The 14,473-nt window shown below is 34.6% G+C and overlaps 1 protein-coding gene across 20 annotated transcripts in view; it reads right to left on the bottom strand.

The window, feature by feature from the left end:
* The window catches only part of LOC106667225, a 36,278-nt gene extending 27,887 nt beyond the window's left edge, over nt 1–8,391 (bottom strand). For 7 of the 20 annotated variants that reach the window (XM_024230030.1, XM_024230018.1, XM_024230019.1 and 4 more), the window contains exon 1: nt 8,153–8,390. In XM_024230030.1, coding sequence (XP_024085798.1) covers nt 8,153–8,317 — 165 coding nt within the window. In that variant the 5' untranslated portion in view covers nt 8,318–8,390. Of the gene's footprint in view, nt 1–8,152 lie in introns of all 20 variants that reach the window. The other 13 variants (XM_024230031.1, XM_024230027.1, XM_024230024.1 and 10 more) reach the window with 4 other exon arrangements.
* Nucleotides 8,392–14,473: the final 6,082 nt, after the last annotated feature.

Consider the following 14,473-nt stretch of genomic DNA (forward strand, 5'->3'; position numbering starts at 1 on the left):
TTGGTTCATCCATGATGGTTTTGTAGGATGCGTCGGTGTTGGTTGTTCTTCCATAGTCTTTGTTATGACAAAAAGTTGAATAGGTTTAAGGTATAAATTTTCAAAAAAAATTTAACAAGGATATCCATCCACTTGTTCTTTCTCTCTCACTCTCTATCTCTCTCTCTATCCCTTATCTATTTCTCTGTTTAACCATATCTGCTATCTGTTAATTTGTCTATCAATCTATCTGCCTAACGTTACATCTCTATACTTTCTTTCTCCTTTGTCAATCTTTTTCCCTATCACTCTCTCTTTATTTTTATCTATCTATGTATTTATTTATCTATCAATGTATATGTCTATCTCTCTCTGGAACAATCTTTTCCCCCCTCTCACTCTCTTTTTCGTTATGTATCTCTCTATTTATTTCTATCTATCTCGCTATTTATCTATTTGTCACTATATATCTATTTCTCAATCTTTTTTTCTCCTTTTTCACTCATTTTCCTTTTCTCATTCTACTGTTATCGTTTCCTACCTATCTATTTATCAATTTCTTTATCTTAATGTTCTATATTCACACACTGCCCTCAATCATCTCTTTTAGTCTCTCTCTCTGATTCACTATGGATTCAGTCGCAAGATCAATAACAAGTACTATGGATTTATCTCCTTTAATCAGATATGCACGATATCATTTCTTCTCAAAAGTTAGGAGATGACCTCACGATGCGATTGAATTGTTGACAAGCATTATTTATGTTGTATTTATTTCGTGATATTTTGTCCTATGGCCTGAGGTGTGATGACCCTTTGATTTGATCCTTACCGATCGTCTTGGTATGTCTATTCTCGCGGGGTTGGTTTGTCAGACGCGTTTTGGCTTCCAGTTTTCTTCAGTGATGGATTACCTCAAAAGAATCTCACAAATTCTCACCACGTTAACAAGAAGCTTAAAAAACGTCGGAGTTACCAAAACGTCAGAGTTAGCAATAGGAATATCCTAATTGGATACATCAAGATATCGGTTTCTGTGAGCGGGATTCTGCCCAGACGGTTCATCGTCTTCTTTTAGAAAATGGCATCCTCTTTCTAGCCGGACAAACTTGAGATCTTCAGAATGGCCCCCAACAATTATACGACCAGAAAATATCTCACCTTTTAAAAGATTTCCTATTGAAAATGTCGGCTAGTCATGACAATTGCTTATATCCTTGTCAATGTTCTATTATTTCTTGTCCAATGATTGATGTAAGACAGTTCATTTCACATAGTGCTGTACATGGAACATGATGAAAAAAATGAACTTTTAGAGAAAAACACATCCAACGCAGCAAAGATAAATAGCCGAAAGATGTTCGAAAACAACAAAATTACAGGTTCATCATGAGAAATGTGTAGATATAATTTACTTTTTGTAAATTTATCGAAGATGATGATTTAAGAACCATTTAATTTTATTTTTGTATTAAAAAGTCTGATTTTTTAAATGAATGTACGTAAAAAATTAATTAAATTTAAAAGTGAACACCTTATTTGGGAGATTGGACCGTATTAAGGTCGATGATCCGATATTTAATGGTTTACGTTTACTTTTTGGAAGGCCCGCTTCTTGAACAGAGACCGGCTTGTAAAGGGAACCCGAAAGTTTGTCTTTGGTCCTAAAGTTCGTTCATTAACTCGGATTAGTTTGCACAAGAGATTAGTTTTTGTAGAGAACGCTGTTGTTCTTCCATCTATTTAATGCACGCGGTATTCCGGATATTGTGACTTGATAGCCAGTATTGTCGAACTCGGCACGGTTTCATTATTAAGAATTATCAGAAAAATACATATCGATAATATAAAATTGAGATTTACGTGTGTATTGTATTTTTTCCAATGAACATAACTTTTGTAATTCACCCAAAACCTGAAGATCACCCGAATAAAAATCGAAACGTCGACCAAAAAATGAAAAAGGGGTTTTTCTAAACTTAATCTTGTCTGTTCCTCACGACTCCAACATGTTAATATATGTAACGACGCACTCTCTCACTCATTTACATGTTCTCTTCTCCAACCCTTTACCCATTGTTTAAAAGTACTTTTTCCGTTTTGATCACACTTTTATAATTATCAATGAATCGTACTTCAATCTTTTCTGTCTGTCTGTCTATGACTCTGTCTCTCTCTCCCTCACTCTCTCCCTTTCTCTCTCTCTCTCTCTCTTTCTCTCTCTCTCTCTCTTTCTTTCTCTGTCTTTCTATCTATCTATCTATCTATCTATATATCTATCTCTCACACTCTCACTCTCTCACTCTCTCTCACTCTCTCTCTTTCTCTCTCTCTCTCATACTCTCTCTCTCCCTCTATTTATTTATCTATCTCATTCTATCTCTCTCTTGTTCTTTCACTTCTCAACCTTGCTTCCAAGAAATTTCTTTCCATTGCTTCCGATTAATCTCCCACTAGCTCTTTTTTTCACCCTCACACTCTCTCTCTTTCTCTCTCTGCCTGACGGCCTGCCAGCCTGCCTGCCTGCCTGCCTGCCTGCCTACCTGCCTGCCTACCTACCTAACTCCCTGCCTGCCTGCCTGCCTGCCTGCCTGCCTACCTACCTACCTACGTACCTACCTACGTACCTACCTACCTACCTATCTATCTATCTATCTCATTCTATCTCTCTCTTGTTCTATCACTTTTTAACCTTCCTTCCATGAGACATAGCAATGTGTATGTTTCTATAAATTCAATTCGTTCATTCAATAAATTAAGAAAAGGGAAAAGATTAATTTCCCTTTCCCTCTTCACTTATTTTTTCACTTACTCATTGCATTCTCTCATTTACTATTGCTTCATACGTAAGTTGATTGAGAAATACTATTGCGGCACTTGTTTGCACAAATGACCAAAAGAAAATAAAAATAAAGTGACGTAATAATATAATCAAATAATAATTAATTTGGAAAATAAGACTTGCCAAGAGTACAAAAAGCCACTCTCTGACTTGTAAACGCAGCCTTATAATTTCAGGCCCGAATCCTGTACAGCTCGGCGTGGTCCAGCGTAATAACGACAGCTTTCTTGCAATTTTAAATTAAATGAAACCAAGCCACGTAATATTCTGAAATAAAATAAAAATGAACCGTTTCAAACGATACGAGAGGTTTAGAGAAATCGTGAGAGGAAAATTGAAGAGAAGGTTGTTAGGGAAAAACTGGGAGAGCAATACTGAAGTAAAATTATGGACGGGGGTAAGGTAAAGAGATCAAGGATTATCGATAAAAATAAACAAAATGTATTTCGCGTTAACAAATACAATTTATTAGGTCATGTTGATTCTTCAAAATCTCGACTAAAAAACAAAAGCGTACATTTTTACCTTTCTCGCACTTTCTCTTTCTACGTTTATTTCTCCCTAGCTTTTCAATTTTTTATTAAACAAAACACCGTTGTCAACAAGATGTTTTAACAGTAAAACTGAGAAGAATAAAGAAACCTCGAATAAAATACAGGAATCCTACTGTTCATATTTCTAAATATTATAATTTTAATAATTGCCTACGATTGGGAAAATCAACGGTTTATTTTTTATGAGGTAAGTTTCAATATCTTAAAAGGTTGGAACAAAATTTCGTATATTTGTAGAAATGATAAATGATGGAGTGAGTGTGGTGTTCAATACTTNAATAATTAAAACCCAGACCAAATTCAAACCTACATTCGGTATCAACAATTCTTTAGAACTGATAAAAGAATTAAATAACATCAATATGCCCAACAACTGTGTTTTAGTATCATTTGATGTTACTAATTTATTCACAAATATCCCCGCTGAAGAATGCACTAAACTCATAAAGCAAAAACTTACCGAAAATTACTAATTAATTAGTTACTGTGAGTAGGAACTATCCTTTTAAAAAGTATTTCGTATATTTGTTTCTTGACCAAGTCAGGATCCTCAATTTATCACTTATACAGAATAATTATATCCAAATAAATTGTTTCTAAATATATAAAAGTGAAGTCTGTCTTACGATATTACCTCTTTCTACCGACTCAAACAGTATTTCAAATAAAAATATGAATTTTTATATAATAATCTCTCTCACCTGAGATTATTCAAAGTTGTTACTCAATATTGAACATTTTTGTCCTCAATCTACTTATACCTCGTCTTATCCAGAATCCCGCAGAGGGGCACAGTTTCTCCTTCACTACTCACAACTTATACGGCTGACCTACCCACACACCAGAAACAACCTCTGCTTGAAATACAGTAATCCTTTTTTCTCCTAATGATCTAGTCATAGCAATCCATAACTTACGGAACCATTCCATGAACCCTGGCTTAGTCGATGGAGGATCAAGGTGAACGACTCACATCATTCAGGTTTTTACTCAAAACTGAAAAATATCCCATTCATTACTTTGACAAAATCTCTTTCCCAAATACGAACCAAGTATAATCTGGAATTTTAAACAGACAAACGTCTGACATGGAACCTCCTCACAGTTAAGTTTTTCCACCAATTTTTCAGCACTATTACATAAAAAAACAAAAGTTAAAAATGAATTGACTTACTTTAAACCAAATAAATTAATAAACTCAGGAAAAAAGCAACAAAAGTGTTCTACAGTAAAAAAAAGCAAAATATTTAATTAATCTCTGTCTAATTCGGGGGGATCCGTTTAATTTTATCTTTTAGCAAGATTGTAAATCGTTTTCTGGTTGGGCTACCTAAAGAGCGATCTGATGGCGTTTGGATAATAGGATAATGCAAGTAATCCGGAGTTGGCCCTGCGAGGTTACGATCCCTTCCTCAACCGGGTCTATAATGCACGTGATAATGACTCATTAACGCCATAATGTCGTTTCCTATAATGAAAACTGGTTATTTCATTAAGCCTTGTGCAGACAATTTGGCAATTAACTTTAATATCAATTAGGCGGCGAATTAAATTTTCCTTTCTTAGCGCTGTTTTTACATCCAAAGAAATGGAAGAGTGTTCGCTTTTGTCTACGGCAATCTTTATAGAATTCAAAGGGTTGAGGCCCAACTAGAATCCCCGCTGTTAAAAGGTAAACAGGGTTTGAAATTTATATTTTCCTCCTTGACACGAATGACACAACTGGTTTATCACATCAGTCGCAAGAAGAAATAAAGAAATAACCTAGGCAATTTTTTTTTTTTTTTTCATTTAAAAAGACATTCCTATATTTCTTTATATAATTAAAAGTTTGTTTATTATTGCACATCATTTATGTATGTCAAGGGGACAATCTTCCATGACTACATTCACGAATTAAAACGCTTTTCCTTTTCAATCAATAATTTGTAATTAAACTGCTTGAAGCAATGAACGAAACAAATCACTTTTAATTATTAATCTCAAATTATTCAAGGCCAAATGATAGGCTATGGAGTAACACTAGTTAGTAAAGTTTAGTTGCTCTGGGTTAATTTGGTAAAGTACCAATTATTGTTACACTTTGGATGGGATGCTGGCTCACCTAACTTATTTACCAAGTTACGGACATCGGCTTATAATCTCATCTATTCACATAAACACATAACAAACGGAGAGAGAGTGATGGTGTAAAAGAGGGGAAAATAAAGATAGATATATAGATACAGATGGAGATAGATAGAGGAAAGAGATAAAGAGATATAAAAGAGTGAGAGACAAACTGTGTACACGAAAAAAAGGATTTAAAAATGGGTGGACGTCCTGTGTTGACAGGAAATTGAAAGAATAGTAAGAAAGAGTAAATTAGGTAGAAAGTGAGAGAATGTGAAAGGGAGAAAGGGGAATATATTGAGATAAATTTATAACAAACAGCCAGATATATATATATATATATATATATATATATATATAATATACTGTTACATAGATAGATTAGACCAATACATTGACAAATAGATAGACTATCCCTTTCTCCTTTTTTCTTCCTCTCTCTCTCTCTCTCTCTCTCTCTCTCTCTCTCTCTCCTTCTTCTTCTTCTTCTTCCTCTTCTTCCCCTTCAATTTATTGGGTAATAGGAGTATGATCCGGAGACGGCTTTGTAAAGTAGAGTTAACCAAAATGCAGTTTTGATACATAGTTATTTGATACATTTTCGCATTAAATTACATTATTTTCATTTATGTACACGATTTGTGCTATTGGTACGTCTGGATGTACACAACGTGTTAGGCCGGCTTTAATGGGACATTGCTCAAGTGTGTAGAGTATTTTAGCAGTGTATGTTCTAATTTCTCTCCATCTCCCTCCAAAAACATTTTCATCCTTCTGAAGTTAAATACCGTTTCCACAAATCTCCACGCAGAAAATCCGCTGGCTATGGCCTAATTACCTCCAATATGCTGTGAAATCTCCCACACAAGGCCGTCCTATTTTTAACAGCAATATATAACGCAATCCTACGAGCCACTCACTTCCCTCTCCTACGGAAATATTCCGTCATTATTCTCATCCCTAAAGCTCACAAATCATCTCTTCCTACAGACCTATGAGCCTGCTTCCAGGTTCGCAATGTCCAAAATCCTAGAACGACTCCGTTTAAAACGCTTCACACCAATCCTCACATCTATAAAATCATTCCCCGTTACCAATTCGGTTTCCGTCCTCAACATTGCACTACCCAACTTGTTGTAGAGTAGTCGACACCATCTCATCGGCCCTAGAAAAAAAAAGAGTATTGTCTGGGCGCGTTTTTAGAGCAAACAGGATTTCGACAGGGTTTGGCATCCAGGCAAACTTTTTAAACTTAAGCGCTTCCTACCCTCTCATTATTACCTTTTATTGAAATCCTACCTAACTGACCGCTGTTTCAGAGTGAGGTGCGGCAATGGATTCTCGGAAGTCAAACAGATACAGGACGGTGTACCGCAAGGTATTATCCTTGGTCCTATCCTATATATCATTTATACTGCTGACCTACCATTACCACAATCCTATCCTCGAACGGCTTGGCGCCTTTCAATACCCAGCGCGTCCAGTCCTTCCAATCGAAAGTCCTTAGACAAAGTGACAAAGCACCTTATTATGTCATTAACCTCACTATCCACAAAGACCTTAACATTCCTTTTGTCTACGAACTAATCCGGTCAAGATTCCAAACTTTCCAAACAACCTTTTGAACCATCCTAACCATACTGCTCGAGCCATCCCCACTCATTCCCATCCTGACAAACCACCACGTTGCCTCAACCGACGATGGCTTCGAGACCTCCTTGGCCCCTAATCACACGCACTGAGTGCCAGCAATGGCTGGCTCTTCAAAGCATGTGTTCTACCGATGCAGTGCTGGCATTAGTGCTAGTGTTGTGCTGTGTGATATATTAATAATGTGTACATATTTGTATAGTATACTATCATCGACAGGTGACAAATAAATTTAAAAAAAAAGTATGTAGTAAAATGAAATGAAACAAAGTTGCTCCCTTGATAACCACGTCCCGACCGATGTTAGTATGTCTTACCGGTTACTTTTATTTGAAAGTGAATATTTCTAAGCTATCTAGTTCAAGAAAATTCTAATTTCTTGGTGGTTCTACTCAACGGTGATTTAGCTATTGTAGAAAACCATGGATTAAAATGATCAAGTCATTGTTATTAAATTAGATACTGTCTTGCTGATACAATACGATGAGGAAATGATTACGAAAAGGCCTTCCAGCTAATTAATTTACTTAACAGATCGGCCAATGAGTGTTGGGTTGGGAAGCGATGCCTTGGAAAATATTTACAAGGAAGCGATTCTGCCTTCTCTTTTAAGCAGCACCAGAGTGGGTCAAGACATCACAAAAACAACACAATGTGAACAAGCTTGGATGATAAGGGCCAAATTCGGGAAAACCGCAGTTAGGACACAGTCTAGTTCATTGTATTTGAACCAAGAACATCTAAACCACATTCCAATGGTTGAGCAAAAAATAAATCAAGCTAGTTGCTTCAAATGTACATTTGCATTGAGTATATGTATCAAATAGATAAAACCTCATCATGGACACCAAGAGAATGAAGAAGGTGACGTATTAGCAAAAATTGCAGAAACTGGCACATAAGAAACAAACTTCCATCAACTACCAATTATTTACGCCCTGTTAAAATAAAAGATAACAACTTGAAAGTATGGAAAAAAGAATGAAGCCTGTAAAGGAAATCAAAAGATTCTTACCGATGGTTGCTCCCCGTCTGAATAATGAATGCAAACTAAGTCAGGATGCCACCCAAGGACATACTGGACATGGAAAAACAGTTCTATCGTATTGACGACCCGACATATGAATGTAAAACCCAAGAAGGACAAACATGGGAGCCCACAATCAACAAACGCTATCATTTTGAGACCCAAAGATTATCGATTCAGCGAAAGGTCATAATTAGCGCGGAACCTGGGCACCACCATTGGATTTTCTTATTAGTCACTACCGAGAATACTTCTTCATACGTCAACTCTATTGACTGACAATTTGTAGTGGAGTGTGACATATAGTGTTATGGACAATTAATTCTTTGGGTTTATCGTATTAATCACGTAGTAAAATATTGGAGCATGTAAATAAAGTTTATTTAAAAAAAATAGAAATTATTATGAAATGCATTTGATTGAAAGTAAATTGTTACGGTTCCGATATTTAATACGTTTAACAACTAGAATGTAAACAATGCATTGTTATCCACCAGTTGAAATTGGCGATAATGCTCAAATGTTTGTTTTACATTAATTCAATCGAAAGTCAATCCCATTTTTAGAAATATTCAACGAATAAGCCTTTTTTCAAATAATGGCTGGATGTTAAATTAAAATCAAAAGAGAAAATAATTTCCCATCGTAAAGTGATGACTATGAAGGGCTCCCGACAATAACATCCAGCCGATACAGTTTATCCATAAAACATAAAAAAACTTTCCCTTGGGGTTTAAATAGACAATAGCTCGGAGTCAACATTTACCAGCGTCCGATCTTGCTTTGATTGAAAACATCTTTTGTCCCAGGGACCGTTTTCGTGCTAGCCCATCGGAAAAGTCACCAACACATTCAACACAGGCATAGAAAGAAAACATACAAAAAAAATCTCGACAAAACCCATTGGGAGCTGACTAAAAGGTGTCGGTACTGTTTAACTCCTGTCTCTTATAACTGATTAACACTGACAACCCAAAAATAACAAGTAAAACTATTGCACAGCGGTTTTTTTTTTACTAGATATGCAAAATATAAACATACAATGAAAAAAGTGAGACAATAAAATTAAATTATAAAAGCTTTGTGTGGTGATTAGTGACCGTTAGATGATTATTCAGAAATCGTGAGATGCGGTCAGGTGTGATGTAGATTTCAGAAAAAAATTTATTTTATCGTGCCCACGTTTCGATCTTTATTGAGATCATCTTCAGGGCTCAAAGTGTAATTGGGCGTAATTGTGCCATTCTTGCGTGTCGTGTTGAGAGTGCAAAAGTACAAAATAAAAAACATAGTAGCTTCTAATAAATTTTAATGCAATTAAAATAAAAATGCTAGGAAAAGTAAATTCTACAAAAATGGAAATATCCCTATTCATTTTTGAGCAGTGATTCATTGACGTCAGCATTTGACAAATTGATGAAATGACGTTTGTTGCTTAATGTAAGAGGTTTTGAATTTTATTTGGAGAGATGTTCTGGAGTTCAAAACAACGGATGTGTTCGTGGTTGTTTATTTTGATTTGAAGGCTGCTGAGGATTCGAACCCGGGATATTATATAGACGAGTCGCCATGTTCAACACCTTAACTTTATCAGCCACCGGCCGCGGCTACCACAAAAATATTTTTTTATTTACGAGATTGCCCAACTACAGAGGTCAACCACGCCAGCTTCCGGTATTTTTGAAAAAAAAAATCCCATTGTTGCTTTGGGTTGGATTACAGACGTTAAAGGATTTTGATCACAATCGTGGCAGGCTCTAGTAACTGAGAACTAGATTACATTTGGCTGGAAAATTAAAAAAAAAAGTCCTGAAAGCTTGTCTCACACGAGGGCACTCTCAACACGACACGCAAGAATGGCAGACTTACGCAGAAACCTAACACTTTGAGCCCAGAAGATGATCTCAATAAAGATCAAAACGTTGCCACGATAAAAAAATGTTTTTCTGAAACCTATATCACACCAGACCACATCTCACGATTTCTGAATAATTATAAAAGCTTTTACCGTAATATGAAAAATATTTCAAATGATTGAAATACCAATGGAAACTAAAGCAAATATTAAAAAATAATATTGAAATATTAAATGTTGTGCAATAGTGATCAAAAAATTAATAACAATACAAAATAAAATCCAGATTCGTCTTTCTATCTTTATTTGCAATCTTGGTTGAATTCGTCGGAGTGTATAATTCAATGACTTTTTGATAAGTTGGATATGATAAGAGACGGGTCCGTTGAGGCAAAACAGAAAGGTGAACGATTCACTGCCCAGTGAATTAGCAAGGCTTTGGCTCTTTCTTTATCTTTTGCCAAATTGATGAGACCTTGCACAATCAAAAAACAAATAATAAAAAATAGGTGGATCAAACGGGATAATACAGACTGACTACGTAAAACAATACTAAACGAGAATTGAAAAAAGATTGAGCAAACACACTACAAAAGATAAGAAACTCATGTAATCAAAATTTAATTTAAAAAAGCTAATAGGAAAACTGCTTTGTTGAGATCAGATAAACGTAGACTCTTACCACGAATGACAACAATTTTTTTTTTGTTACACTATAAACTAAAACAACTATCTATCTTATAACAATAATTTTTTAAAAACAAGGATTATCCTTTTGGTTAGGACAAGCTAATCCCCTAATCGCAGGCTTCGACAGAGCTGGTTGAGACACGGAATGAAGAGAGAAAGAGCTTTTACCCAACGTTATCGAAGGCACATTTTTTTTTAAATTATTGTTAATGGCAAGGAGATAAATATGCCACTGTTCACTTTTTTTTCTACACTTATTTCATGAGGTTACTCTTTAATTTATTTGGGTCAGGTCCCGATTTTTAAAAAAATAAATTATTAATGAGTAGTGTCACTAATATTGCGTGAGACGAGTTGCTTGTGTGAAGGGTATTCGCGAAAATAATGTGGGGTGTTTAGTGACCGTTACTTAATGATTATTTGGAGGTCGTGAGATGCGGTCTGGTGTTACGCCGGTTTTAGATAAATATTTTCTTTATCGTGCTAACGTTTCAATCTTTATTGAGATCATCTTCAGAGCATGGGATTTGTAAACATTGTTTAAATTTTACAAATACATGTAAGATGTGGGAAAATTGAATGTATACAATGCTAGAAAATTATAGGTAAAAAAATATCAATAACGTACATATCACATCACATGAAACATATAATATAGCATATAAAACAATCATCACATTCCACATATCAAACATTTCTACATAATCTAATTCTTCAACAATTTTCCTTTCCATTTCCTAATTATCCCCGTGTATATAATCCTGAAAAGAAAACCAGGCCAACCCACGTTTTTCCCTTTAGCCACAAAGAAGCCGACTCATATAAAAATGTCTTTCTATCCCGACTTCCTCCCGTTCAAAATCCGACGTATATATATATATATATATATCCTAGATATATATACATAACAGCAATATCTCATTGGCACTCTCAACACTACATAAAAGAATGACACATGTACACGGAAAACAAACACTTTGAGTGAGTACAAATACTTTGATAGAATCTAAAATTTTCTAGCATTGTATAAATTCATTTTGTATGTAAAATATTCTAGCATTGTATAATTTCATTCTTTTATCTAAAATATTCTAGCATTGTATAAATTCATGTTTTTTCACATCCTATATGTATTTGTAAAATTTAAACAATGTTTATAAATCCCAGGCCCTGAGGATGATCTCAATAAAGATCCAAACGTTGGCACGATAAGGCAAATGTTTTTCTAAAACCTACGTCACACCAGACCGCATCTCAAGACCTCCAAATGATCGCTATAATTTTGAAAAATTATAATTTTTTAAACTAACAAATATACTAAAATTATTACAATACATTGTAGTTCACATTACAATTTTGGAACAAAATGAACCTTGTTTTTATCGACCAACTTTAATCTTGTTCTATGTAAAACCAATTTATTTTATCAGCAGATTTTTTGTATGACTAATTCAATGAAAATTTAAGATACCTGGAAACGTATTTAATCACCAATTTATGAATCAAATCACCAACTGTTGTTATCTACCATGTAGTTTTGTAGTTCAATCTTCCCAGAACTTGTCAGGTTTTCGAGTGATGACCTTCTTCATGTGTTTCACTAGAGACAAGTTTTCCCTTTAATAGAATTTTACGCAACAAGGAATAAATATGAAAAATAATTATAAAAACATGAAAGTTCAATAACAGGCATACACCGTAGCAGCCTCGTAGTTGTGAACGTTGAGTCGCTGCGTGTATCTCAATATATTTATTCCTGAACATTGTCGTAAAGCACATACTTTTCATCCTCAATTAATAATATTTTCAAAAATAGGTAATTTAAATTGCATTTTAGGCGGAAATCTGATGGAGATGCAATTCCATAAAATTCCTCATTCAACAAGTGTTATCTCCTATAAACAAATCCAGCTGTATTCTGATGCGTTCAAAAGCTTGCATAAGTTACGTTAAGTATATCTGTGATGTCTCATATCGTCAAATGTGGGATATATGTCACAAAGCATGTTACCTCAATCAAACGCAAACTGCAAAAGACGGTGCTTTCCCTAAATGAGACATACGCAAATTCTCATATCAGTATGAGCTACTGTTTTGTCTTTGCGTTCGATTATTAACGGTCAAAAATGCACATTTTTTCTCCATTTTAATTTATCAAAATACCTGTAAAAATACGAACTTTGACTCAAACAGACAAATCTAAAAACTTTAATTAATAAATTTTTGGGTGGGTAAACATTAATGATTAAATAAAGCTTGCTTCAAAAGACAAGAGTAACAAAATCGAATAATTGAAAAAACTTTACAGACTTATTTTACATCAATTTTTCGGTTAAATGCCACAGGTTTCACTATTGTAAATAGATGTTCATATTCGACAACCTTTTGCAATTTGAAATTAAATTTTTTAGGAATAAAAACATTCAGATCTTATGTCGATCTTTCGGGGCTATAACTTTGACTATAACATTACCACTTCAAAAGATTTACTTGATAAAAGCTAAGTTGTAACATATATTTCAAGTTGTGAGTTTGAGTAAATTGCTTTTACTTGGCAACAAAAGTAATAAATTTCGAATATTTTGACAATAGTGTCCATTGAGTAAATAGTTCCTTTTGTGGGTTAATAGGTCCTCTCCTCCTAGGCCTTGAGATTGAAGGTTTCGCATTAGTCGTGAAAGGGTGAAAAAAAGGTCCAGAGAGATAAGTCATTTGGAGAATTAAGGGAGGCAATTTGTCCATGCAACCCCCTTTCAAAAGAAAACCGAGTTTGCACACTTTGTTTATTACGTGCGAATTCGAACATTTAGAGTATAAAAGTCATCTTAGGAAAAAGATCATCCATAAGTTCCAAGTGCTTCCAGACCTTCCGATTACATAAGCTGACAATTTTAATTTTCCTAAAGATTCAATTTGACATCAATTAACAAACCTCGAAAATTATTCTCAACATGTCCGTTTCTCCTTTGACCCAATTAAACAGTTGTAAACACTTTTCTGACAATTGAACTCGTACAATTGTAGGTCTTGCACGAGGTGAACTTATCGGAGGAAAATGGTATGGAAGGACTTATAGGGCAATTTATGTGAGAGGTCCCCTTCCAATCCGAGCTCCTTTCCAGCATGTAACTGTATCGGCTCTGACCTCGTATTTTATTGTAATAGGTTAAGGTTACAAAAAAGAAGTTTACTCGAAGGGTGAAAAAGATAATACCATTATGAGTTGCAACAATGGTCGATGGAATTAAGTCGCACGGCAAACAGACTAGCAACATTAAAAAATACGTATATCATAAAATATTACACAAAGGGAAAAGTAAACGCTCAATACCAAGTTAAACTTAATCATCCATTATCGTAATTCATAACAAACGCAATATGTTCTAATGTTAAAAACGGTACGGAGTGATAGAAAGATTTAGACACAATTAAATAAACGATAAATAAAGCCAGAAAAGTCTTAATCTGTAAATGAAATATGAATGATTAATGGCTGAATATTATAAATTCCATTAGGGCCTGTCAAAAAATTCAAAGGGGAAAATCTCCTTTAAAATGAATGCTAATGAAACTTTTGTAACAAAAGTCCATCTACTTTATTATCAATTCACAAGTCTTTACCAGCTCACACAGGCAACAAGAAAAACAAGTCAAAAAGTCTTCAAATTCGGTAACACCCTGTCATGATATTAAAACTGTATGCTGAAAGTGGAACTGCACAAAAGGATGGGCAAATAAAGAATGAAAAAAGATGAAGCGTAGAA

This window comes from Cimex lectularius, unplaced genomic scaffold (genome assembly GCF_000648675.2).
Source record: "Cimex lectularius strain Harlan isolate CLEC.00 unplaced genomic scaffold, Clec_2.1 scaffold392, whole genome shotgun sequence".
Lineage (NCBI taxonomy): Eukaryota > Metazoa > Arthropoda > Insecta > Hemiptera > Cimicidae > Cimex > Cimex lectularius.